General features: G+C 38.2%; 7 protein-coding genes across 8 annotated transcripts; 3 read left to right on the forward strand and 4 right to left on the reverse strand.

Moving 5' to 3' along the window:
- Window positions 1-542: 542 nt before the first annotated feature.
- On the reverse strand, window positions 543-2,759 carry LOC117783758 (protein KTI12 homolog). Its single transcript, XM_034621305.1, has 3 exons — window positions 2,431-2,759; window positions 1,999-2,348; window positions 543-865 (listed from the first exon to the last, which is right to left on the reverse strand). The coding sequence occupies exons 1-3, from the start codon at window positions 2,693-2,695 to the stop codon at window positions 578-580; spliced, it is 903 nt and encodes a 300-aa protein (XP_034477196.1). The 5' UTR covers window positions 2,696-2,759; the 3' UTR covers window positions 543-577.
- A 455-nt stretch (window positions 2,760-3,214) lies between these two features.
- On the forward strand, window positions 3,215-5,243 carry LOC117784940 (protein SMG9). Its single transcript, XM_034622801.1, has 2 exons — window positions 3,215-3,341; window positions 3,404-5,243. Exons 1-2 carry the CDS (start codon window positions 3,303-3,305, stop codon window positions 4,778-4,780), a joined length of 1,416 nt encoding a protein of 471 aa, XP_034478692.1. The 5' UTR covers window positions 3,215-3,302; the 3' UTR covers window positions 4,781-5,243.
- Window positions 5,244-5,998: 755 nt separating this feature from the next.
- On the reverse strand, window positions 5,999-9,624 carry LOC117793729 (carnosine N-methyltransferase). Of its 2 annotated transcripts, none has more exons than XM_034634109.1 (5): window positions 9,374-9,624; window positions 8,460-8,700; window positions 7,828-8,009; window positions 7,359-7,757; window positions 5,999-6,799 (listed from the first exon to the last, which is right to left on the reverse strand). In XM_034634109.1, the coding sequence occupies exons 1-5, from the start codon at window positions 9,511-9,513 to the stop codon at window positions 6,406-6,408; spliced, it is 1,356 nt and encodes a 451-aa protein (XP_034490000.1). In that variant the 5' UTR covers window positions 9,514-9,624; the 3' UTR covers window positions 5,999-6,405. The 2 variants fall into 2 exon arrangements, with proteins under 2 accessions (XP_034490000.1, XP_034490001.1); XM_034634110.1 differs by having other exon boundaries at window positions 7,828-7,946; window positions 9,374-9,623.
- A 558-nt stretch (window positions 9,625-10,182) lies between these two features.
- On the reverse strand, window positions 10,183-14,916 carry LOC117793346 (BTB/POZ domain-containing protein 9). Its single transcript, XM_034633646.1, has 5 exons — window positions 14,609-14,916; window positions 13,855-14,486; window positions 12,423-13,061; window positions 11,196-11,642; window positions 10,183-11,134 (listed from the first exon to the last, which is right to left on the reverse strand). The coding sequence occupies exons 2-5, from the start codon at window positions 14,458-14,460 to the stop codon at window positions 10,700-10,702; spliced, it is 2,127 nt and encodes a 708-aa protein (XP_034489537.1). The 5' UTR covers window positions 14,461-14,486; window positions 14,609-14,916; the 3' UTR covers window positions 10,183-10,699.
- Window positions 14,917-15,044: 128 nt separating this feature from the next.
- LOC117788015 (eukaryotic translation initiation factor 3 subunit G-1) lies at window positions 15,045-16,312 on the forward strand. The gene is made up of 2 exons (XM_034626672.1): window positions 15,045-15,193; window positions 15,254-16,312. Exon 2 carries the CDS (start codon window positions 15,254-15,256, stop codon window positions 16,061-16,063), a length of 810 nt encoding a protein of 269 aa, XP_034482563.1. The 5' UTR covers window positions 15,045-15,193; the 3' UTR covers window positions 16,064-16,312.
- A 646-nt stretch (window positions 16,313-16,958) lies between these two features.
- Window positions 16,959-21,051, forward strand: LOC117790331 (histone-lysine N-methyltransferase SMYD3). The gene is made up of 5 exons (XM_034629753.1): window positions 16,959-17,320; window positions 18,219-18,463; window positions 18,531-18,670; window positions 19,022-19,484; window positions 20,108-21,051. Exons 1-5 carry the CDS (start codon window positions 17,148-17,150, stop codon window positions 20,476-20,478), a joined length of 1,392 nt encoding a protein of 463 aa, XP_034485644.1. The 5' UTR covers window positions 16,959-17,147; the 3' UTR covers window positions 20,479-21,051.
- On the reverse strand, window positions 20,516-24,301 carry LOC117790321 (centromere/kinetochore protein zw10). Its single transcript, XM_034629742.1, has 3 exons — window positions 22,808-24,301; window positions 21,569-21,908; window positions 20,516-21,049 (listed from the first exon to the last, which is right to left on the reverse strand). The coding sequence occupies exons 1-3, from the start codon at window positions 24,155-24,157 to the stop codon at window positions 20,574-20,576; spliced, it is 2,166 nt and encodes a 721-aa protein (XP_034485633.1). The 5' UTR covers window positions 24,158-24,301; the 3' UTR covers window positions 20,516-20,573.
- Window positions 24,302-24,739: the final 438 nt, after the last annotated feature.

Raw genomic sequence — 24,739 nt, forward strand, 5'->3', positions numbered from 1 at the left:
CCACCTGAGGTTTAAAAAACGATGTGGCAGCCTCGGCTCCCGAAAAAACGCTCTATTCCCAGTTTTTGATCAGATTGCAAAACTAATTCTTTGTTGTTAATTTTTCTAATTATGAAGCTAGAACTTTAACATTTTTACGTGCATTTTTGATAAAATGTTGCCATTTATTTAATTTGCATTTATTGTTTCTGCTGTACAACCTAAAAAAAAAACCCATAGGTGGCGTCTTTAAGCACTAGTGCTGGAAACTTTGTAGAGGAAAAAATAGCTGTTTCTGGCTATGCTGTCCAGCCAGAAACAGCTATTTGTTTTTTTCGAGCACTTTTGCATGGTTTTCGAAAAAATACTATCAGCAAAATTTAGCTCAATTTATATTTAAATAGCCAAATTTTCGGCTAATACCAATAGTAGATTTTCTTTAGCAATCCAATAGCTATAAAATAACTAAGTTGTCAACAGTGGAGCGATCCCTGTTAACAGTGCGACCTAATCAAATTGGCGCTGCTGCACAGTGTGACCAAACAAGCGCACAAAAACTTAAATTTGAATTTAAAATTATTTATTTATTGAAATCACACTAGCAACCTGTCGTATTGGCATTGATGAATTGCACAAACAATTGTGGCACCTGTTCCAGCGGCGCCGGCGTCGTTTGACTAGCTCGACACGTGCTCGTGATGAACTTTTGCCTTAACCGGTTCAGTTGCAGGGCATTCATGGACGTCGTTACCTTTACGGTGCTGGTGCTACCCTTAATACGCAGCTGCCCAAAGGCGCCAATTTTAATGGCACCCAAGATCTCCTTGATGATGTCCTGCATGATGATGTCGAGCTCAAAAAGATAGTTCGTTGCGCCCAAAGGAGGCTAAAAAAAAATTTTTGTAGACATTAAAATCAGCGAATAATACCCGAATCGTTAGCCGAATCTAAACGTTACATTTGTAGTTCCAATTTCAAACTCTCACAATTTTCTCAATATTTAATTGATTTGCAAGCGGACAGACATTTTGATCATGGTTTGCCATGTAAATTCATTCCACATTAATTTATTTATTGAATTCGGTACAAAAAAAAAATGTACATAAAGATCTTTATATTGATATCAGTGCAAAGGGTCCCCCCTTTGAAATTTCGAAAATTAAAAATTACAAATCGCAATCTTTTACTTTTAATCAACTTCTTATATCATAATTAGTATAAAACAACACTTTAAACTTGATTCTGAGACCTTTCATTTTTCAGTAAAAAATCATGTCAAATCGGACAAAAATTTTGACTTGTAAAGTTGCTAAGTAAAGGTTCGACCAACTTCAAAATTTCATAACTTTGTCAATAATGCACCGATTTTCAAGCGCAACATCATTTTGATCTTGGTTTGGCCTCAAAATTCATTCTGCATTCAAGTTAATTTAATTTTGTAAAAAAAATTATTTTCCTCTAGATCATGGGTTCGATGCTAAGGGTCCCCTCTTTGGAATTTTGAAAATTGAAAATTTTAAATCTCAAGTTTATACTTTTAATCGACTCCTTATATCGCAAATAGTATAAAACAACACTTTTAATTTGATTCTGAGACCTTTCATTTTTCTGTACAAAATCATGTCAAATTGGACAAAAATTTTGACATGTAAAGTTGCTAGGTCAAAGGTTCGACCAACTTCAAACTTTCATAACTTTGTCAAAGCTGCACAGATTTTCAAGCGCAATATCATTTTGATCATGGTTTGGCCTCTTAATATATTCTGCATTTAAATAATTTCGTTAAAATATTTGTTTCCCAGGTACTGATACCGGGTCCGGAAAGGACAAGCAAAATAGAACCCTTTACCGAAATATTTTTTTCGGTTTGATTCCCTGTGTAAAATGGATATAACTACATTTCTTTACAAATGCATCAAACGATATCGATTGAGAAATCATCGACATCAATATTCTGCCCACAGTGACATCCCTAATACATACACATACACACACACCCACACACACACGCATACTTACATTCTGCGTGCTCTGATTGGGTGGCAATGGTTTCGTTTCATAGAGCGCCTTGTAGATGCTCTCCAAGTCGAGCGTGTCCTCCGGCAGGACAACAACTAACGGACTATCCCAACGATTGTTGCTGTGCGGTTCCTCATAGCGCATGCACAATGCATCGAAAATCTCCCGTGTGTATGGTACACTTGAATTATTTAACTGCTTCTGCTCCTCCTCCAGGGATTCGTCCAGTTTATCGGGCTCATTGCGCTGTGTGTTGAATGTCCATGCCTGCGCCTGTGGAATGCAACTAAAGACTGTGCACTGCGTGGTGCGTGCCGCCTTCGTCAAGCAATACAATTCATAACGAAAACCTACAAATATATATAAATAAATGGCATTCATAAATAAGACAGCATATACAGCATACAGTATGTCTAGTAGTTGATTTCTTACCTTTTATGTAGTTGCCGGCATCTAGTATCACCACATCCTCCTTGTTGAGATGCCGCGATGCCTCAGATTTTAGATCGCTGCGCACAACCTTCTCCTTTTGGGAGTCACCAAAGAATGCGTTCTTCTCGTACAGCGCTTTTGGCACAGCCTCGTTTTCGCTTATTAGATGCACCTTTCGTCCTCTGCTTACAAAGTATTCCTGCAGCTGTTTGGCTCGAGTGGACTTGCCACTTGCCGGCAGGCCACTAATTACCACAATCGGCATGCTTAATTAACGCATTTTCCACGTTTTTATTTTTATTTATAAAATTCCATCAGCCACTTAGGGCTGCCAACTTGCTTAGAGGAACAAATATCGAGACCGAAACGGCACAGCTGATTTGCAAATGTAGTAGCAGTGCTGCCAACATGTTTTAAAAGTCATGTCACAACAGAAAATGGGCTGGCAGGCTTGGTTCCCGGTAAAGGCTTCGTTTAAATTTTGAGGTCTGTTATTGGCTTCTTTTCTTTTTTTAAAATTAAATTCCCAACTTTTTAGAAAGCAACCAACAGCCTAGGGTTCGAGTTGGTTCGATTTTTCTACTTAAAAAAATGCGTACATTTCCGAAAAAGGTATTCTGAATTTTTGTACCTTTGCACAACTGATTTACTGTTGTAGCAGTGCTGCCAACTTGTTTACACAAATTCACAAATTGTGGCGTACGGGCGATATATAACGATAGAGCTTCTGCTACTTCACTCACTTCCAAACGATTGCCGCCATCTGGCAGCGCAAACACACAAACAGCTGATTTGGCTGCAGTTGGTCCAAAATTGCTGCTGCACTGCATCCGTTTTAACTACTACTACAAGGATTCAAGTGGTGCCAGCGAATGTCAGAGAACCGTCGACGCTTCCGCAATAAAAAGCGGGTAAGTTGACTTCAGTGTTACAAACATGGCAACAACAACTCATGCCCTACCATTGTTTTAAGGACGATGCACGTCAGGGAGCAGCACCGTCGATTCCCGTGACGATTGCACGTCGCGAGGATGCACGCAGCACGGTTGTGCAACCCAAGATACTGTTGAAAAAGGAGGCAGAGTGCCATACAGCCAGTGGCAGCAGCGGCAGCAACAACGAGATTCTCACCTCCATCAAGACGATCATCATCAATCGCAGCGATGCACGCGGCAGCAGCGAACGTGCTAGCGGTGGCAACAACAACAACAACATTACAAGCGGCCCGTCCAACACAACGACAACATCCACGTCTGGTTCCTCCTCCGTGTGTGCTGCTTTAGCGGGCAGCAGTTACACACCATCCCCGGTGAACAAAGAGAAAACCAATGGCACAACTGCAGCTGCTCCTCCTACAGCTGCTGCTGCTTCTGTGCCGGATTTACAGCTGCCGCCGCGCATGACACGTCCCACCTCGCTGCTCATCTCGAACGGCGTCTACAATACAAATGCTCGCAAACTGTTCCACAAAACCAACACAGACTTTACGGTTATTGGTGTTTTTGGAGCCCAATCTGTGGGCAAATCGACGCTGCTCAATCTCTTAACCGTGGAGCGGGATAGCGACTATGATTACTATCAGCATTTGTTCTCAACGGATGCGGATGATTGCATATTTCCCATAAGACATCGTGGCAAGCAACAACAACAGAACTCAAAGCGAGCACGTACAGAATCCTTGCAATTCTTCATCACCCGCGAGCGTTATGTGCTGCTGGATGCAGCATCCGTATCCAGCAAGGAAACGGATCATCTTGAACTGCAAACAATGTCTACAATGATGCAGCTGCTCAGCGTTTGTCATGTGCTGCTGCTGGCTTTGGATGAGCTGAGTTTGGAGCAATTGCGTCTATTAAATGCTGCACTGCGTCTGCGACCGCGTGCTCCATTCAAAGGCTATGTGGATGGCTATCTGCCCCAGCTGATGTTTGTGCGCACACGTGCCCAGCGTCAACACTTTGATGCCAAGTGGCGGGTGGACTTTGACAAGCAGCTGGAGCTGCTCTTTAATGACACTGGACTGTCCATGCATCGTGGACGTGGCGATGCACGTGTTGTCAACAGTTTTCTGCTGCCCGAGGTGCAGCGTAATGGTGCAACTGCCCATCATGCCAGTCTCTTTGAGTTGGTGCGCCAATTCCGGGAACGTGTGCTCACCATGGTTCGCCATCCCATCTGCCATTGCAATGACTTTACGGAGCTGCTCTGGTTCGAGCTGCTCACGGAAACCACACGCAAATGCAATGCGAGCAGTCAACACTTTGAGAAGATTCTGGTCGAGATCAAGCAGCGTCATGTGGAGTCGCGTTCCAAGTGGCGCAACGATGCCAACTGGCGCAACGAATCCTGAGATACCAGATGACGTTACAAATCCATATTTATACATATAGAGATAGATATAGTTAACTAAAGTTAGAGATTATATTCGTATCTTTTGTAAAAGCATATGCTGCATTGTTATTCATGGAGGAGCAGCTGTTTTCCAGTTTAAATATAGAAAAATTGCTGTTAAAGGAGCAACATATTGCTAAAAGAATCCACTGACAACAGATTCATTGAGGGATTAGCTTAGCAGAAGGCATTTATTCTTAAAAAAAATATGTAAATAAATATGTGTCCTGGGAAAGTAAGGATGCATTTGCAAGTGCTGTCAAAGATTTCGACTACGCTTAGATTATAGTTTAGGATTTTATTAAATTAAAATCAGAATGCAGGCATATTGCTGTGTGAAGAGGGATTCTCTCAGAGATTTTTTTCAGAAATTAACTTGATGAAATAAATAAATTCTTAAGCTGAGCTAATTTTCCACTCTTCGAAATATAATCTTATTATTGTCGGGGATTTCTTATTTGTTCTAGAATACATTGAACTCTGCACTGAAAGTTGATTTTCGACCGGTTGTTCCTATGGCAGCTTTATGATATATGGAACCGAATTAAACCAAATTTGGTCAAAATTTACAAAACCAACTTAAATGCGTATTCTATCAGTTTGGTTAAGATATCTCAAAAAACAAAAAACTTTTTCATACTAAAAATTGATTTTTGACCGATCGGTCCTATGACAGCTATATGATATAGTCGACCGATTTGAACGAACTTCGGCCAGGAGGGACAAAATGAAGTAAAATGCACATTCTATTAGTTTGGCTAAGACATCTCAAAAAACAAAAAACTTTTCCATACTAAGACTTAATTTTCGATTAAGCGTCTCTATTGCAGCTATATGATATAGTGCACCGATTTGAACCAAATTTGGTCAGGATGTATAATACCAGCCCAGATGCATATTCTATCAGTTAAGTTAAGATATCTTAACAAACAAACAAATTTTTCAAACAAAAACTTCATTTTCAATGGTCTCATGGTATGAAAATATTTTTTAGAACAGGAATATTGATGATGCAGGCGCATTGGCTCTAAATTTAATTTACAGGAGTTTCATTCAGGGATTAGTTTAGCAGACGAAAGATATTCTTATCTTAATGATGGACTGCTATATTTGGCCTTTGAGACGGAGTACTTAAATTTAAATAAACAGAAAGTTATAGTCAGGAATCAGCTCATAGTTTTCTTAATATAAAGATATACACGTATATTCTATCCTTTTTTTCTTTAACAAAAAAATGTTTAATGTGTGTCAGGTCTTCTACTCCAAACAATGTAATATTAAGGAATACAATTGAAGTGAGAAATAGATTGTTTTAAGGATAAATTTATAATCATATTGCTGTCCAGGATTCATATGATTCCATTGCTGTCAAGAGCTCCAACTCCAACTTAGTCTGCTTTAAGTTTGTCCTGCACTTTAAATTCGTATTATTTGGCGCCTTTAGTACTATATAGTTGCAGTATATATATATATATGTATGTGTGTTTATGTATGTAGTTTCAGGACACGGTGGGTAGTTTGGATATGGAACTGAAGGTATTGTTGTTGATGTTGTTTGTCTATTCTTTACATGTTAATATGATATCACGTTTGCTTTGGATCGTCATCAGTCTCAATCTCCGTCTCAATCTCATGTTCCACCTCTGGCTCCGTTTCCGTTTCCGGTTCGAAATCAACATCATTCTGATGCATTATCAAATCGGGAGGCTCCTGTTGATTACGTTGTTGCTCAAAATTGTTGGGCGGCTTGCGACAGACCCAAAAAAGGCTTTGATATTCACTCTGCTTCATCGATTGCGGATTCTGTGCATATTTGGTGCGAATGCCGGTGCGTGATGTCAATATATCAAAGCCAATGCTCTCCATAATGATGATGAGATCCTCATATGTGGGCTCAATGCTATTATGACCATTCACATCGCTATAATGATACAGCAAAGGTCCGAGATTTACCCAAATTCCGCCGGGCACAAGAATTCTGCAAAAGAGAAATATGAAATCAAAATTATTTGACACAACAAAATATAAATATTATCTTTGGAAGTCCGATAAATCAATATTTTTTAATAACATATAATTTGATAAATACAAAAAATTAAAAATGTCACTTAAATAAAAATCATTTGTTGATAAATAAATAAATTTTTTTTTTTCAGATCATATAACAAATGTAATTTTCAATTTTGTAAAGATAAATATACTTCAAAAAAAAAAAAAAGATAAAATTGGGAACACTATAATAAATTTGTTGGTATTTTTTGTATGTGCATTTTTGCATTAATTTTTTTTTCGTAAAAAAAAATTAATATTTATTGTTATGCTAAATGTTTAAAACAAAAGTTTATCTTGTTTTCGGAAAAAGTATATATAACATATTCAGGTTCAATATTTTTTTGAACTCATATTCGCCGTTTTGTTTATTTTGTCCAAATAATTACTTGAGTAACGGTCTATATTTTTTACTTTTGGTGACAAAATGATAGATATTAAATAACAATATAATATAGTAATATAGTATACTAGATATTCCGACTCACTTGTAAATGGTGCGTATAAAGTCGATGACATTGTTGGCGCAATCGATAAAGAAACAGGTGGCAACACAATTATATGAATCTGGAGTTTTATACACCTCCAAGAAATCTCCCGCTGCCATCTCAATATTGCCCTTGGGTGGATTTCGCACAGGACAAACGTCGGGAAATCTAACGGCTGCCACTTGATCGGCCCGTCGCATATTATTGACATATTGATGGACCCAAGGATAAAGAACATGTTTGTTCTCATAATCGCAGAGATTGAGCACAAAATTGGATGCAATCAGCATGAAATAGGAGAACTCATTGCCCTCACAGGCGTAACCGCGACAGGCCAGCTCATAGGTAAGCCTTCCCAGACCAGCTCCAGGCACCAAAATCTTAATCTCATTCAATTTGCTGGGAGAAAAAAAAGGGAAAAACAAAGTGTTATCGAAGAGCATACAGAATATGGCTTGGGAATACTCACTAATCGCTTGGCTTAAAATACTCCTCGATGCTATCGATAATCGGTTTATACGATTGCTCACGTTCAATAGCGCATTCGGCGCTCCAGTCTCGTGCAATCAGTTTCAATGTTGACTGAGCCTTTAAAATTTTGAGAGGTTCAACAACATCATCATCATCATCACCATCAACAAGCAAATTAGTCTGAGATAGAAATTTTGGGGTGTTTGTTTTTTTTTATAGATATCAATAGAGCAGAAATTTGGAGTAAGGGGTTATGGTTAGGAGAAAAATTAAGAATTTTTATTTTTTTTGTTTTCAAAAAAATCAATATTTCAAAATGAAAAAATATTAATATAAAATTTTTTGAACGAACTTCAGCCAGGATGGACAAAACCAAGTTAAATGCATATTCCATCAGTTTGATTAAAATATTATTAAGAAATATTAAGATAATAAAAAGAAATAATTTGAAACCGAAACGAAAACTGCAAAAAGTTGCCTGTCAATTCATGTTCAAAAACAAATTCTCAAAAAAAAAAAAGCTCTCACAAATACCGTTAGCAATGTATGCGTGCTTTGACATGTTTCGGTCCCACTGTGCCGATACATTTACGGATGAAAAAAGGAAGAGCCAACAATTCGATAACTCACTTGATCCATGTCGCCGTGACGCACGTGAGCGGGCGCCTCATCATTTTGATGCTCAGAATCGCCGCCAGGCGGATAGAGCACACGATCACGTAGAATTTCACGAATCACAGTCTGATTGCAGTCGATACAATGACGAACGATATCCAAATGCGTTCGATATTTTGAAAGCAATCGTTGATCGTCAGCGGACAAGCTAAGCAGATAATCCTCCTTTTTATTAAGCCTCAAATAGGCATAGCGTCTGTGTGGTAGCAAAGAACGGAGAGAGAGAGAGAGAGAGACAGAGACAGAGAGAGGTGAAGCAGATTAGAGCGAGTGTCCTACATTTGCACACCAACACACACACACACATACAGACATATGCAAAGCCGCTTAAATTGATTTTCGTTATCAGTAATACATGACATGCATTAACAGTGGCTCACAGCTTATTTGACCCACTACATTTTCAATTAGTGCAGTTATAATCATTATAAGTTGTATTATAAAACTCAAGAAATAATCATTATTTTTGATTTTTATTATTTTACTTATGATAACTTTGAAGTAAAAAAATAAAACTCATAAATAATGCAGCTTTACCAAAAAAAAAAAACAAACAAATGAAAATATTAAGCTTAAATTCAAACAATAATTAGCAAATCTGCGTCTAAATTTGTACAATCTTTGTTTGCCATCAATAGTTTAATACATTTAAAATGTCAAATATCTAAGATTAGTGGGTCACATAAGTTGGGAGCCACTGTATATGAATACATACATATGTCGCATGGCGCATAGTTGTATGTGTGTGTGTGTGTGTTTGTGTGTTGGTGGAGAAGGGTGTGCTGTTTTTGGCGTGCCCGCTAAAATGCTTGCTGTCTGTTGTCGTCTGTCTGCATTTAATAACCGTTTGTAAACAAATGTCCACCCACCTGTAGTACTGAAAGGCATTCTGCACCTTCTGTATGTGACGTCGCTCCTCTTCGTCCTCTTTGGCCGAAAATGCCAGCGCCTGATCCTCTTGCATTTTGGGATGCATGGGAAATGGCAACGATGGCACCATATCACTCATGTCCGTCCACCAACAATTGTGAAATGTGTATATAATGTTCTAATTGTAAGACGCCTAAATGCCAATGAATATTTAACTACACTTATCGATACACAATTATCGGCCAGCCAGTGTTACCCTAGCCACAGGTGTTTTTATCGAATCGTTGTCGCACTGTTGACCACTTAGCTTTTTTATAGCTAGCTCTGGCTATTATTAAAGTTCGATTGCTAGAAGCATTTGAAAGTGGCTATTTATTAGTCGGAAATCTTACTATTCAAAATAAATATGTTTTGTTATTCATTTAACAATTTTGTTCTTGATAATATAAAAAAATGAATATTGTATTTTGGTTATCGGTTTCGCAAAATCTTTGTATATCGGTTTCGTAACGGTTACTGGTTTCTTCTTTGTAATGTTTAGCTTTGAAAAACATGTATTATTTCGGTTTCCAAAAAAATTAAAACTAGTTATAAAAATGTAAAAAAACGTTAATATATGCTTTGATAATCAAAATCAAAGCAAGTGAATTTAATGCTTGATTAAACCGAAACTGTTACACCGAAACGAACTTTTATACATGGGTTAATTCGGCTTGAATAATTTTGGTATTAAATGCCAATTTAAAAATATCGATAATCGCAATGAAATCGGTGGTATTATTTGAAGTTATTCAATCAGTATATCGTACATTAGATATAATTATTAATTTATTAAGTGCATTACATGTTGTAACGAAATGTTTGTAATTAAATTAAATAAACAACTGCAACCATATACAAATCTATTTTTGAACTTAACTCGAACGAATCAACGAAATGGCATCAACAAAAAATAAGATAAGATAATTATAACAATTATAATACCTTTTGAAATTAATTTAATTTGTACATTAAGTAGTAATAAGGACGTCTGGCATTGGATGATAATATTGATGCTGATTTGTCAACACACAATTCGTTTGGGTTGCACAAAATTATAAAATTAATTCGATTACATACATTAATTAATTAATAATTGTATGTATAAGTATATGGGTAAGAGTAGCAATATGTACAACATAATTAATAATTATTGCTTAAAAATAAATGACGCTGACTTGTTGAATGGAGTATAAGTAAGAAATAAGCAGCGCATTTGACCACAGGAGTATTTTCAAGTTGCGACAATTATCTAAAAAAAGATCGCGTATAAAACATCGCTACATTCAGCGATCAGAATTATTCGGCTGCTCCCGTTGCTGCTCCGGCTCTGGTTCAATGGACAGCTCCACAAGTGGCGCCAGATCTTGTTCCTGTTCCCGTTGTCGCTGTGGCGATAAACGTGATGTTGAAGGCGTCACAGGTGAACGCGGCGTTGAAGGCGTTGTCGATGTTCCGGATTTATCAAGCGCATCTGGATTCGCCTCAGCTGCATCATTGGCAGCGTTGACTTCACCAACTGTTGGAGTGCTTGACCAACGTTCCAAGACACTGGGCGATCTCGTCGTCAGAGACAGAGACAACGAAGCCACTGCACGCGATGTGGAAGCAATGTTATCATCCAGTTCCTCACGATCGCGTTGCGGCTTCTTCAGTCCAGCGATCTTCTTCAGATAAACCTTGTCCTGCGATGGACACTCCAGATGTACGCAATGAAAGATCTAAAAGCAACAGCTTATTAGTTAGTTAATTCAAATTATATGGTTATAAACATGAATCTACCTCATTTGCTGTATTCCGTGTGCCCACGATCCGTATAAAGACAATGGGTCTTGGCGCAAAGTGTAGATTTTGCCAGGAGCGCGCTTTCTCCGCCCGCTTATCCACCACCATTTGCCAATTCTTGCGATTGGTTGAGGTCTCAATATAGAAGCTATATGTGCGATCATCACAATCCCACAAGAGCAGACGCATCGATCCCACGTAGTATGGTTGACCCAACCGGACAACAATCTCGCCGCTGCCCAACTGATGGCACGTGTATCCCGAATCCCAATCGTAGCGAGCATAATCCCCATTGATCAGTCCGTTCCTGGTGTGACTAACCCCATCTGTGACTATCGCACTCATCTCCATGGTGGCCACATTCGCCTCCGGCGCCACAAAGCCGTCTATCAACTTGGGCACTTTTGTTGTGTGCATCGCCTCCAAGCCGACCAAATGAAACACCTGGTGAACAAATAATTTATTGATTTATTTAAATTTAAGACGATTTTTACTAACAATCAGGGTTTAAAACCGTAATCGAAGACATGTCCTTAAACTGGTATTAATTGATCGAAATTGGTAACCTTAAATGAATCCCTAACCGAAACAAGACTTTATATTACCGAAACCATAATAACCGATTAGTAACCGATTCATGTATGACGGCTAGATTCGGTTCTGTCAAGCATTAAATTTAACTATGTTGTTAAGAGGTAATAATTGATTTTAAACTAATTTTGATTTTAAATTTGAATACAGATCTTATAAATAAATCTTTTTTCGAATTCAAAGAATTTTTTTTTATTTATCAATAATTTTTTATTGTAGTCTAAATTTTAACTTCTCAATATTCACTCTGTATTTTTTTTATAAATGATCTATACAATTTCGGTTTTTATATAAATCTTAACTTTAAATATTATATTGCACTTTAAATTTTTGAAACAGAAAATGAAAAAATAAAAATAAAAATAAAAACAAATTTAAAGAATTACTATTTTCTTCGAGATTCAATTCACTATTTTTTTTAAGGAGCTCGTACAGTAAAATAAAAGTGTATCCTACTATTTGCAAAGAAAATTCAATGGGAGTCAGAAAACATGAACGCTACTTTAAGCTAATATTAATAAACTAGATTTTACGTAATTCTAGTTTATATATAATTATTATAAAATTATTCGGAATTTGCATTAGGCACACAAGAAAGAGAGATATATAGAGGGAGAGAGATAGTTTGCTTACCCTATTGACTGTGTTTTGGATGCCCACCAAGCGAATGAAGCGCACGGGTCTCGCCTCAAAGTACAGATACTGCCAGGATCGGCAATGATATTCGCTGTAATCGATGACACGCTCCCAATGCTGTTGATTGCCAGACACTTCAATGAAATACGAATAGGCGCGACTGTCCCGATCCCAGAGTAGCATCCGAATGTGATTTATCATGCACATGGTGCCGAGTTCAACCACAATGCCCGCATCATTGCTATCCGTAATGCAATGCCGTGTATATCCGTGCTCCATGTCATAGGATGTGACATCGCCGTCCAACAATGCGGAACGACATTCGCCTTGAATGCAACGTGACATATACTTGGCGGTGGCCACATTCTCCTCCGGCCACAAAGCGGCACGATACGGCAACGTCTTCAACGTGATGCACTCTTTAATCGCGTCCAGAATTTTATCGGGTTCAAGTATGCCAGATGGACGCACCACATTCAGCAGATCCTCCAGATTCATGAGCGGCAGACGTACAAAAGATACAACTGTCTTAATATCTATATCGGGATTGTATCTGCTCCATTTCCAAACGGCCAAAAAGATTTCAACCTCAGGCGCAAAGAAGCAATCCCGACGCAGCACCTCCTCCAAGGATTCCTAAATCAAAAGAAACATATATTAAGTATTATTTAAGTTGATAAATTTAAACTAAATAAATTCAATTTAAAATGAAGAAAATTAGTTTCATCAAAGCTATATTTTTCTATTATTAAGCCATTCTTAAATAAAAATAAATAATTATTTATCCAGCAATTTATAAATATAAAACTGTTTATCCTGACTGACTGACTAATATAAATTGACTATTTTCGAAGGTTATTGGAAAAAAGTAAAAATACGTAAGTTGTAATTTAATTACATATTACTTTACAAATTATAAATTAAAATAATAAAAAAAAACTATGTATTATTTGTCAAGCAACATAATAAAAATTCGAAAATCCGGAGATCTTTTAATATTTATTGATAAAAAAAATTAAAATTTAATTATTACTTTACAAATTATGAATAAAAAAAATATTTTTTTAAAGTATGTATTATTTTTCAAGGAATATAATAAAAATTGCCTTATTCAGACTATATTCAATATTTATTGTAAAAATTTAAAATGAGTGTTATTTTTGAACTTTAAAATACTTTACTTTACAAGTTATAAATTAAAAAGGTATGTATGTATTATTTTTTAAGCATTATAAAAATTCAACATTTTTCGAAAAAAAAAATCAAAATGAGTGTGAAACTTTGGAAAAATAGTAAAATTTAATTATAATATCCAAAATATTGAAAAACAGAAAAGAAATTTTGTTCAGCTTAACACAAATTGTAAAATTATTGTGAAATCTTAATTTTAATTTTAGTAGTGATTTTAAAGATAGTAGGTGTAACTGACCTTTGACAGCATTTTAAAGGAATCATGTTGGAGCAGATCCGCCGCATTGCGATCCATGAACATGAGGCAAACCTGTGTTAGCTCCTCCAGATTATATAGACGCGCTGCATCCAATATCATGCAGACATTGTTTAATGCCAGATATTGACGGAGATATTTCGATATAGCCATTTCCAGATCCTGAAAGCCATATTGATTGGCCATGCCCAAAATGCCGATGACCGCGTCCTCATCTAACGTGGCCAGCGAGAGTGTGCCCGAGTAGATGTAACGCAGCAGGACCTTAAATGAATCCAGCGGCACCTCCAGTGCAATCTGACGTTGTGTCGTCTCCGACATGCCGCCATACAGTAGGGCACGAAAGTATTCACTGCGTGCAGCGAGTATGGCACGATGTGCCGGCAAACGTTGCTCCTCCACAACAAATTCCACATCCGAATAACGATCGTTCATACACAAACGGGCTATATCCACGGAGAATCGATCGCCCAGATCTATTTCATCCGTGTATTCTGTGCTGGAAGCATCTGTGTTGTTTTTGGCGCTCGCCAGTGTTGCCATACTGCCGGCACAGCCATGCATCTTATGATGCCCCTGGCTGCTCATTGTTGTTGTTTCTTTTTGTTGTATAACTATTGCATTTGCATATGTATGTGTGTGTGTGTACGATGATTGCATGTGTACAAAAAGAACAATTGACAGTTAATAATGCGGTTAATTTCTTAAACAGCTAACAGTTTGCCGCACAACTCACCTAATTTGTTATTAATTTTAAGCGCAGATCAGAGCGCGCCTATTATTTACTTATTCCTTCTTTCTTTCGTCGTGTGTGTGTTGATATTATTTGATTTGTGTACCCCTTGGGCACAGTGATTTACTTGGCCATCCACGAACTCTCTGCAAAATGCTAGACCGCCTAATAGTTAAGCATGTACGCGGCTTTATATTCGCTTGTTTTAATTATTGTTATTAGAATTGTGTTGTATTTTTAGAAGAATGATTGTTTTCTTCTTTCTTAATCGTTGCAGGCAGAGTTGTGTTGAATTTGGAGCAGTTTTATTTCGATAATTAACAAAGAGAGTACTCAACATATCGATATTTTGATAAATGTATAAGTATCGATATTACCATAAAGGTGCCAGAAACACGGCTCATTTGTGTTGTATTAAGTGGCAATTGTGGCAAGAAATGTAAATAGATATCGATGTTGTGCGATAAACACTAATCGACATATTTACTCATCCCTAACTGACTCTTTTCGTGGTGCGGACGCAATCTGCAAACTCGTGGCGAAATTTGTGTATTAAGTTTTCGTTGACCATTTGCATAGCAAAACAAGGTAAAATACAATAGACAAAATTGAGAAATGGATATTTAAATTTGTATATATAAATTGCAGATGCCGGGCGTTGAAACAATCAAATCCAGTTGGGCCGATGAGGTGGAGCTCGATTACGGCGGTTTGCCACCAACAACGGAGACAATTGAAAATGGCCACAAGTATGTGACCGAATACAAATACAACAAGGATGACAAGAAAACGAAAGTGGTGCGCACCTATAAAATCTCCAAGCAGGTGGTGCCCAAGACCGTTGCCAAGCGTCGCACCTGGACCAAATTCGGGGAATCGAAGAATGATAAACCCGGTCCCAATTCGCAAACGACAATGGTATCCGAAGAAATCATCATGCAGTTCCTCAACTCCAAGGAGGATGAGAAGGCCAACGATCCGCTCTTGGATCCGACCAAGAACATTGCCAAGTGTCGTATTTGCAATGGCGAACATTGGTCCGTCAACTGTCCGTACAAAGGCACTGCCATGGATACGAATCTTATGGAGAAGAAGGCGGCAGCGGCGGCATCAGCAGCCGTGGATGCACCCAAGTCGGGCAAATATGTGCCACCATTCCTCAAGGACAGTCAAAAGGGTGGCATGGGAATGCGTGGACGCGATGATACGGCCGCCATTCGCATCTCCAATCTGTCCGAATCGATGACCGAGGCCGATTTGGAGGAGCTGGTCAAGAAGATTGGACCACAGAGCAAGATGTACCTGGCCCGCGACAAAAACACCGGACTCTGCAAGGGATTCGCCTACGTGCACTTCAAACAGCGCAAGGATGCGGCTGCGGCCATTGAAATTCTCAATGGTCACGGCTATGATCACTTGATCCTCAGCGTCGAATGGTCCAAGCCACAGAACAACTAGATCACGACCTGCGCCGTGTAATGTGTGTGTGTGTATGCCAGGCTACCAAGGACAGGATGGAGTAATTCAAAAGCCGAACAACATAGGTTTTTAATTTGATTTTTTTTTTTTTTGGTTTATATTTCCACTTATAGAAAGCCTGATGCATAACGCATGTGTTAAAGTAAATAGTACGTGGTATCTAAGCTATAAGTTTGCTAAAAATACATAAACAAAAATAAAAAAAGGTTCTGACGGCCCGTCAAAAAACATAGTTCATTTTTTTGCCACAGAATTGATTGACAATATTTTCGTGTGACGAGAGCAGCTATCGATACAATATCGATGTCGACTTCACACTATCGAATGGTACTTTTGGTACTTGATCATCCCTTAAAATGTACACCTTTATTTAATATAATTTGTATTTAAACTTGAGTAATTAATTAACTATAATCTAGTAATTTTATTGATGTTTGTATTGAAAGTTTAGTATCGAAAGGCGTTGCCAGCCTTTGTGCAAGGAACTTGTCAACATTAAGGGTGCTCCAGCTTGTAAAGATTTTAATTAATTTTTAATTTGTGTATATGCGATAAAATGTATTTTTGTGACTTTGTTGCCGACAATATTTGCAGAAGGCTTGACATACACTTCGATTTTCTTTAACCAAACTAGTAACAGGAATGCCACTAATGCACTTGCAATAAAATATGTATATATGTGCGATGTTACATACATATATATATTACCCTGTAAGCAGTAGTTGAAAGGGTATATATTCGAACATAGCGCACTGCATAACCTGAGAAATGATAGGGCACAAAACTATCGCTAATATCAATCGATTGTTCGCAGAGCATAGCTTGCCAGCAATTGCAGGGTAGCTCAAAGTGCGAGCATTGTTAATGTTGAACTATTGGTTTGTTTTGCTTGCGTAAATTGTATTTTGTTTGTGCCGTGCGCTAAATATAGAAATAGGTGCCGCAAAAACATTCAAATTTTGAATTGGACAGACACACATATTCGAAATATGCAATATTATTAAGCAACTAGCAGGTGTGTGTGCCCATTTCCCATTTCGTTATTAGTTATCCGCTGTTCGCAATGGAATCGATAACGTCAATGACAACGCCATCATCATCTTCGTCATCGTTATCCAAATCCAAATCCTCAACGATGATCATAAAGCGCGGCACTCGTATTCTCACCGAAAAACCCTTTACCTACGTGCTCAAGTCCAAATATCGCTTGGAGCGCTGCGACAATTGTCTGGAGGCGTAAGTAGACACATACAGTCAGTCATGTAATTGATTGAACAAGGAAAAATTAGACACATACGATGTATGTATTTGTTTTACTTCTTTTAAAAATTTGTTAAACTCAGTGAATCTCAATATTAATTTTTTTAAACTTGATCTAAAAGCTTAAGTATCTAATTAAAATAATAAATAACATAAAAATAATATAAAAAATTTGTGGCAAAATAAAAATGGGCAAAAATTACTTGACTAACTATATGGTGAAATTATGAACAAGGTGACACAGGCTCAAGATGTATTTAATAAGGTGACTTGTTCGTTGACAACTGGTAACTTAAATAATTTTGACGTGCTCTTTCAACTCGTAGAGAGGTAGTTGCTAGAACGAGATAGCAAACATAAAGTTTGCTTCCCAACTGTCAAAATAGCTTACTCAAAAGAGGGCGACTGTGTTGAACAAGTCACCTAATTGTAAATACATCTTGCACAGGCTCTGCTTTGAGTCCTTGTCATGGTGGAATCATGATACAATAATGAAGGTAGCGACATCAATAGAAGTACGACAGCGAAAGAAAAATACGATAATCAGAAATTGTATGCGTGAGAGCGAGACAAAACATTTAATAGTCCCCTTACATACTCAGCAATATCAGGGGTGCCACAGAAATCGAAACCAACCGAAAATCTCCCAAAAATATATAGAGATTTGGGAGATTTTCGGTTGGTTCTGTTTCCTGTGGCACCTCGTTATAAGACAGCAAAAATTGAAATGTAGCTACCTTATATTATTGTATCATGCTTGAGTCCTTATCATGGTGGAATTTTATGCAATTTCACCAAGAGAGCAGCTGTGGTGAATAGGCCAACTTGTCTATAATTTGACCATGATGCAGCTTATAACTGACACTTGTTGCAGGATTCAAAAAGTGTTGAAGTGCTCAAATTGCCGTTATGTGACCTATTGCAATCGGGAGTGCCAGCAAAAGGCGTGGTCACTCCACAAACACGAGTGTCCGTTCCTAAAGCGCATCCAGCCCCGAATTGTGCCCGATGCGGCGCGAATGCTCTGCCGGCTTATACTGCGTCTGGAGCATGGCGGGGATTTGGAGCGCGGTTATTACACAGAGCACGGTTCGCGCAAGTTTCGTGATTTAATGTCGCGTAAGTATAAAAATTTATGTAACATAAATTGAACTTTATTTAAAAATTTCTTATCTATTTTACACAGATTATGCGGAGATTAAAAATGATCCGAAACGCTTGGAGCACTTGGAGTCGCTGCATGCTGTGCTTACGGACATGATGTCGGTTAGTGGCAGCAGCAGCACAGTGCCCAACAAAACTGAACTGATGAGCATTTATGGACGCGTAAGTACTGCTCTAATCCATGCTGCAATTTCTACAAGGTCACGTATTCCGATAACTTTAATAATTTCACCATTTAAGTGAGAGTTAAAAAGTTAATGTGGATAATATAATTTTTAAACAATGGGAACTTTACGTATTACTTATATTTTGTTTATCATAGTTTATGCTCGAACCGCTAAATATTCAACTTTACAATTAAATTTTTTTTTAATATGCATATTTGCTTCAACTTTTATGGAGAAATGTGGCTTATTTGCTTTTATATACATTAAGTAAAGGGTCTCACTCACAGTCGGGCTCGCTCGACTGTAGTTTTGCCCATAAGATGCATTAAAATTAAAATTTCTACAGCTCATTACGAATGGTTTCAATGTACTGGATGCGGAGATGAATTCGATAGCCACGGCCATTTATTTGGGCGTCTCGATCACGGATCACAGCTGTCAACCGAATGCGGTGGCCACATTTGAGGGCAATGAACTGCATGTGCATGCCATTGAGGATTTGCCATGCTTGGATTGGTCCAAGATCTACATAAGCTACATTGATCTATTGAATACGCCGGAGCAACGACGTGCGGATCTCAAGGATCATTATTACTTCCTGTGCGTGTGCAGCAAATGCATTGATCCCCAGGAGACACGTCAGATGAATGCCGCCGCTTGTCCCAATCCCAATTGCAATGCTAGTGTCAACTTTGAGCTGGACAAGTGCCAGGATTGTGATGCCCCAGTGACCACAGAGCTGCGAGATGCTTACAATGAGATAATGACACTCACACAGACCAGTTTGGACTCCATGAAAGAGGTGGCTTGTAAGTAGATCCCAAGTGCTACGTACATTCGACTGTTAGAATAACTTATTGAATAACTTCCTAGTTTATTATCCGATCGTAATGAAAATTTTAAAACAGACTTGCGCTATAGCATATATCATTCGTGCCAAAGCTCAAGACTACAGCTTTCCAATTGCTCTTGTAAATTGTTTTTTCGGGGAACGCAAATAAGAGTTAAGAAATCGAACCTAAAAAAATATTAATAAAATATAACATTTATCCAGAAAAATGTTAAAGTCTCTAATGTTTTTTTTTTTTTGAATGATGTATACTAAAATCAAGAATATTATTTATTTAATTTTATTTTTTTGTCTTAATTAAAAATACTCTGGATAAATGATAAAGTCTCTGGTAATCTATTTTTGCATGATGTATATTAAAAACAAAAATATTTTTATTTAAAATCTTTTTTAATCCATTATGTTTTACTTGTTGATCTAATTAAAAAAATTTCGAAACCTATTATTAAGAATAAAACAGAGAATACATTTTCACATTGATTTGATTTATTTAAACTCAAAATTCTTCCTTTCCTGTTTTAAAGTACAGGGTCTAAAAACCATTATCAATTATGAACATGCTCACTTGTTTTATTCCTGCAGATTTGGACATGTGCAAGATTTGCTTGACTAAGCAGTCGGGTTTGCTGCATCCCTTGAATGTGTGGCATGTGAAGACATTGGATGCGGCTTTTGAGGCTGCCATCGATGTGGGCAAATGGTCGGATGCACTGGAGTATGGACAAAAGTTGTTGCCAGGCTTTGCCAAATATCATGGCGAATGGAATCCTCTGTTGGGTTTGCTGCACCTGAAGCTGGGCAAGATTCAACTGTACGAGCGTAGTTATAAACAGGCCGTGCATCATTTGCAGGAGGCTCAACGCATTTTAACGGTTACCCATGGACGAGATCATCGACTGCTGTTGGAGCAACTGCGTCCACTCATGCTGCAGGCCCGGCACGAGATGACATAGCATTCAAATAATATAGAACATAACATTTAGTTAGACGTGAATTAATTGTTTTTGTATTTAAATTAAAGGCATATAGACTATAAATTTGATTCTGTTTAAACGATCTGTGTTATGGCCTTGGCACGTCGATCTGTATCCTGGAAGAGTGCACGGATCAGATGCTTGATCTCACTGGACTGATAGTTGGCTGTCAAGGGACCAGCACCATCACACCACAGCTCGGTAATCTCCTTAAGCGACGCATTCATCATCATCTTGAGCTGTTGCAATTTCTGCCAGGAACGCACCTGAACCACCTCGTTGGGATCGTGAAAGAGTAATGGTGCCTTCTCCAGCACCACATCGATAAGATCGCTCAACTCACTGGCCATGGTTGCCGATATGTCTCGCAACTTGAAGACACGCGTCACCAGCTCATTGATAAACGGATGCAACAGCTCACAGAAGCTGCTGTTGTAGACATTCTCCGGCAGAACCTGTTGCCACACATTCTTCAGCAGCTCCAGCTGACGCAGACACTGACGCACCAGCTTCAATGGCGCCGTACCCAATGTGTGTGGACTGTCGAACTCTGTGTGGCAGAGAGAAACAGAAACATTAGTTGCAATGTCAATTTAACAAGCTTACAGTCAAGTATAATACCCTGTAGCTAACTTAAAAAAAGGGAATTTTGTTAATAACCCAGAGGAACACAACCACGATTCAATAACCTTGCAGAGATCTGCATCTAATTTACTACTGATCGTTCCTAAGAAAGCTATATAATATAGTACTTTGAATTTAAGCAATGTTTATAAAAAATCGAAAGGTGGAAAATTCAATTATCCCATTACTATCAATTTTTTCCCATTACATGTTTGACCAACTTGCAGGTCGAATTTTCCAAATTGCCGCTTAATTGCACGATCAAATCGTCTCAGCTACATTGTGTACAAATTTCAGCCTCCTAGGTCATATGGTTTGGGCTGTGCAATGATTAGTCAGTAAGTCAGGACAAAGATTTTTTTAGAAGATATATAGATAAACCTATTTTCTTGCGGTGTGTTAATTTTATAAATTTTTGGACTCTAATTTGATTCTGTATGCTCACCAAAGCCGCTCATGATTTCCATGAGAATGGACTCCTGATAGTTTAGCTGAACGCGCAGGTATTTGGTGCCGGTGGTTTGTAGCATTTTGAACAGAGAGGGGAAGCTATCGATGCCCTTGTTGGCATGCTGTGCCACCCAGTGGGTCAAGTACATGCAATTGTTGTGAAATAGCGCCGACTGCTGTGGAATGCTTTGCAGCAGCTTCTTGTGCACCTTGGGCACCTCATCGATGTACGTCTCGAGCAGCAGACCTATAACACCATTCAACGGATCTGGCGCATCATTATCGACATTATCTGTGGGCTGTCGCAGTATGCGATCCATCAGCTTGCCAAAGTCCTACAAAAAAAAAAAAGAATGAAATCCATATAATTAAAATTTACAAATTCAATTAGTACAAACTTTATTTAAAAAACAAACACTCCACACATTTTTGGAAGATATTCGGTTGGTTTCGACTTCTGTGGCATTAAATTACTATACATATTTAGATAATTGAGAAGCTTGAAAACTTAAAAAGTCCTAAATTCCAATTTATTCACCTGATCTTGATGCGATTAAGTAGCATAATTAATATAAGAGAAATTAATTAATAAAGAGAAATGTTTGCTATTAAAAAGACAGCTCTATGTATCTTAAAAACTGGGAAATTTAAAACATTCATAACTATAACTATAAGCATTCAACCTTGATGTGATTAAGTAGAATAATTTATTATAATGAAAGAGATAGTTCAATATCAAAAAGACTGTTCTATTTAATTACAGGTGGAGTTGAAACTTAAAACAGTCATAACTACTGTTGTATACATCCGATCTTGAGGTGATTAAGTGGAATAATTGATAATAATAAAAGAGAGGGTTTACCATCAAAAAGACTGTTCCAACTTAACTACTTTAGTGGTAATTCATATGTCCACTCAATTTGGAGTGTCTAGCTCTTATAGTGCAAGCAAATGGCGCTTTTTCTTATTAAATTCCGGGGGTATGTTCAAAATTTAAAACTAACATGATCTGCGTGGGATGCAGAAAGGCCTATGTGCCAAGTTTGTTGGCTCTAGCTCTTGTAGTACCGGAAATCAAGGTGTTTATATCAATAAAACAATGCGGATCATAATAAAATATACACTTTGTAGAAACTGCCACGCCTCCTTCTGCCTGTTACGCTACAATCCAAAACGACAGACCTAATATACCCTTTATAGTGTGTAAAACAGTTTCCAATTGGTGTAAACTTACCAGTGTGCTCTTGGAGATCATGCAGCGTGGAAAGAGGAAGGGATCATTGGCCACATTGGCGGGCAGATTACTGGCAGCCACCAGTGTCATGTCCTGCAGATCACGCTGTATAATCTCACGTGCTGTGGCCAGAACCCGAGCCGAGAGACGATTGCGATAATAGGTATCAAAGAGTTTAATAAATTTACTGAGTGCCAAATCCTGATCTGGATTGATGAGAAATGTATCGGCCAGATAATGTTCAAATTGTGCCACATCTTCGCATAGCGTTGATCTTTGATATTCCTCCATGGTCTCGGGCACAGCGGGAATAAGGCACTCCTCCACAAGCAGATCCAACATGCGATCCTTGATGTGATCCCCAATGATGCTGAATACATGTTGTGTGGCATTCACACTGCAATTGATGCTGTTCAGTGTTTGCAGCAACAATCGAAAGTTGTCAAAGACTTCCGCATAATTGGGACGCAACAATTGAGATGTTGTCTCCTGATCCTTGATGGCATACGATAGCGTTAGCTCCATGTGTGTGCCATCCTTGGCATTCTCATTATAAGCCACAGAGACGGGTTTCTGTATCAATGGCTCAATGCATTGTTCCAGCAGAAAGGCGCATAGCTTGGAAGGATTATAGCGTTCCTGAAAGAGAGCCATGACAATGTCCTGCAGCTGGGCTTCATCCTTGCTGACCAGCAGCGTTACACACTTGGATGTTTGAAATGATTTGCAGCCCAATTGCATCAAACTTTCAAACCGCTCTTGAAGATTCTGTTGCAAGAGATGCGATTGGACATGATACTTGACCTTGATGGACTCGTAGCATTCCAGGGATTGAAAAATGCGCTCCACATCCTGGGGAATGCCATCGCTTGTATCGCTCGTATTATCGCTATAGATAAGGCAACGCAATCTGGCCAACAAATCGAGTACACCAAGGCAATCCTTATTGCCCCTAGCCTCCTCTACGCACTGAAACAGATCGTCCAGTTTCAGTATATGCTCACTGACCCGCAATCCAATCAGCAGTTCACGCAGATCACGACTGCTCTTGGCCAGCTCACCACTAGCATCATTTAATGCTCCCAATCCTTCGTTGCCCACGGACGACAACAGATCACTGATCTCGTCGCACAGCAAACTCGCCTTGTCCAGGAACATGTCGGGTGTTGTATGATTTGGCATAAATTCGGTATAATTATCATCAATATGCTTGCGAACGCGTCCTTGAAAGCGTTCGGTTCTCACAACCATTTTGGCAATTGATGATTTCACGGATTCAATAGTCACCGCCGCATTGTTGTTGCCTCCCTGTTCTTGGAATGTCTCCAGCAGCAGCTTGCTCTCCACCATGGTCGCTCTTTCTAATTGTATTAATTGTGTTTGTTCTTAACTAATTGCTTCAACTTTCAATGAAATTCTTTGTGCAAAATACAAATTTGCAACGACGACGCTTGTTTATTATTGTATTTATCGATGACACGAATTATCGGATTTGGAACATTGCGCCACGATTGTACGACATCAGGACTGCCACTTGCAGAACCAAAGCTGCCACATGTTTCAATTAAAACAAAAGGCCACGTCGGCCGGAGCGAAAAATGGACACAGCGCGCAATTTATTTGTTTTTAAAAATTTTATATTATTAAATTAATAATTTAATAAAAATTTGTAATTTAAAAATTGATCAAATAAAGGCGATCATTTTATGAATGTTGGTAGTTCGGGTGGCCTTAGGAAGAGAAGTTGTGGAACAAAATATAATTTAATTGAATCCAAATTTTCAACAAAATTTTCACAAAAATTCTGCAAACATTTTCTTTTTTCTAGCTCTAAAATTTAAGAAGTTGCAATACATTTTGGAAATTGGTGTGAAAAAGGGCCTAAAAACGCGATCCAGGCCTGCCAACTTGCCTTTTGTTGCGACATGACTA

The sequence above is a fragment of the Drosophila innubila genome, chromosome X (assembly GCF_004354385.1).
Source record: "Drosophila innubila isolate TH190305 chromosome X, UK_Dinn_1.0, whole genome shotgun sequence".
Taxonomy (NCBI): domain Eukaryota; kingdom Metazoa; phylum Arthropoda; class Insecta; order Diptera; family Drosophilidae; genus Drosophila; species Drosophila innubila.

Coding starts and splice junctions, on each gene's coding strand:
- LOC117793346 (XM_034633646.1), bottom strand. CDS start 14,460: ATGAGCAGCCAGGGGCATCATAAGATGCATGGCTGTGCCGGCAGTATG. Junction 11,643..12,422: donor TCCAAAACACAGTCAATAGG/GTAAGCAAACTA, acceptor TTTGTTCACCAG/GTGTTTCATTTGGTCGGCTT. Junction 11,135..11,195: donor CACGGAATACAGCAAATGAG/GTAGATTCATGT, acceptor TGTTGCTTTTAG/ATCTTTCATTGCGTACATCT.
- LOC117790331 (XM_034629753.1), top strand. CDS start 17,148: ATGGAATCGATAACGTCAATGACAACGCCATCATCATCTTCGTCATCG. Junction 17,321..18,218: donor TGCGACAATTGTCTGGAGGC/GTAAGTAGACAC, acceptor CACTTGTTGCAG/GATTCAAAAAGTGTTGAAGT. Junction 18,671..19,021: donor TGATGAGCATTTATGGACGC/GTAAGTACTGCT, acceptor AAATTTCTACAG/CTCATTACGAATGGTTTCAA.
- LOC117784940 (XM_034622801.1), top strand. CDS start 3,303: ATGTCAGAGAACCGTCGACGCTTCCGCAATAAAAAGCGG. Junction 3,342..3,403: donor GCTTCCGCAATAAAAAGCGG/GTAAGTTGACTT, acceptor CATTGTTTTAAG/GACGATGCACGTCAGGGAGC.
- LOC117783758 (XM_034621305.1), bottom strand. CDS start 2,695: ATGCCGATTGTGGTAATTAGTGGCCTGCCGGCAAGTGGCAAGTCCACT. Junction 2,349..2,430: donor TGCCGGCAACTACATAAAAG/GTAAGAAATCAA, acceptor ATATATTTGTAG/GTTTTCGTTATGAATTGTAT. Junction 866..1,998: donor CCAATCAGAGCACGCAGAAT/GTAAGTATGCGT, acceptor ATTTTTTTTTAG/CCTCCTTTGGGCGCAACGAA.
- LOC117793729 (XM_034634109.1), bottom strand. CDS start 9,513: ATGAGTGATATGGTGCCATCGTTGCCATTTCCCATGCATCCCAAAATG. Junction 7,758..7,827: donor TATTTTAAGCCAAGCGATTA/GTGAGTATTCCC, acceptor TTTTTCTCCCAG/CAAATTGAATGAGATTAAGA. Junction 6,800..7,358: donor TTTATACGCACCATTTACAA/GTGAGTCGGAAT, acceptor TCTCTTTTGCAG/AATTCTTGTGCCCGGCGGAA.
- LOC117788015 (XM_034626672.1), top strand. CDS start 15,254: ATGCCGGGCGTTGAAACAATCAAATCCAGTTGGGCCGATGAGGTGGAG.
- LOC117790321 (XM_034629742.1), bottom strand. CDS start 24,157: ATGGTGGAGAGCAAGCTGCTGCTGGAGACATTCCAAGAACAGGGAGGC. Junction 21,909..22,807: donor TGATCTCCAAGAGCACACTG/GTAAGTTTACAC, acceptor TTTTTTTTGTAG/GACTTTGGCAAGCTGATGGA. Junction 21,050..21,568: donor GGAAATCATGAGCGGCTTTG/GTGAGCATACAG, acceptor TCTGCCACACAG/AGTTCGACAGTCCACACACA.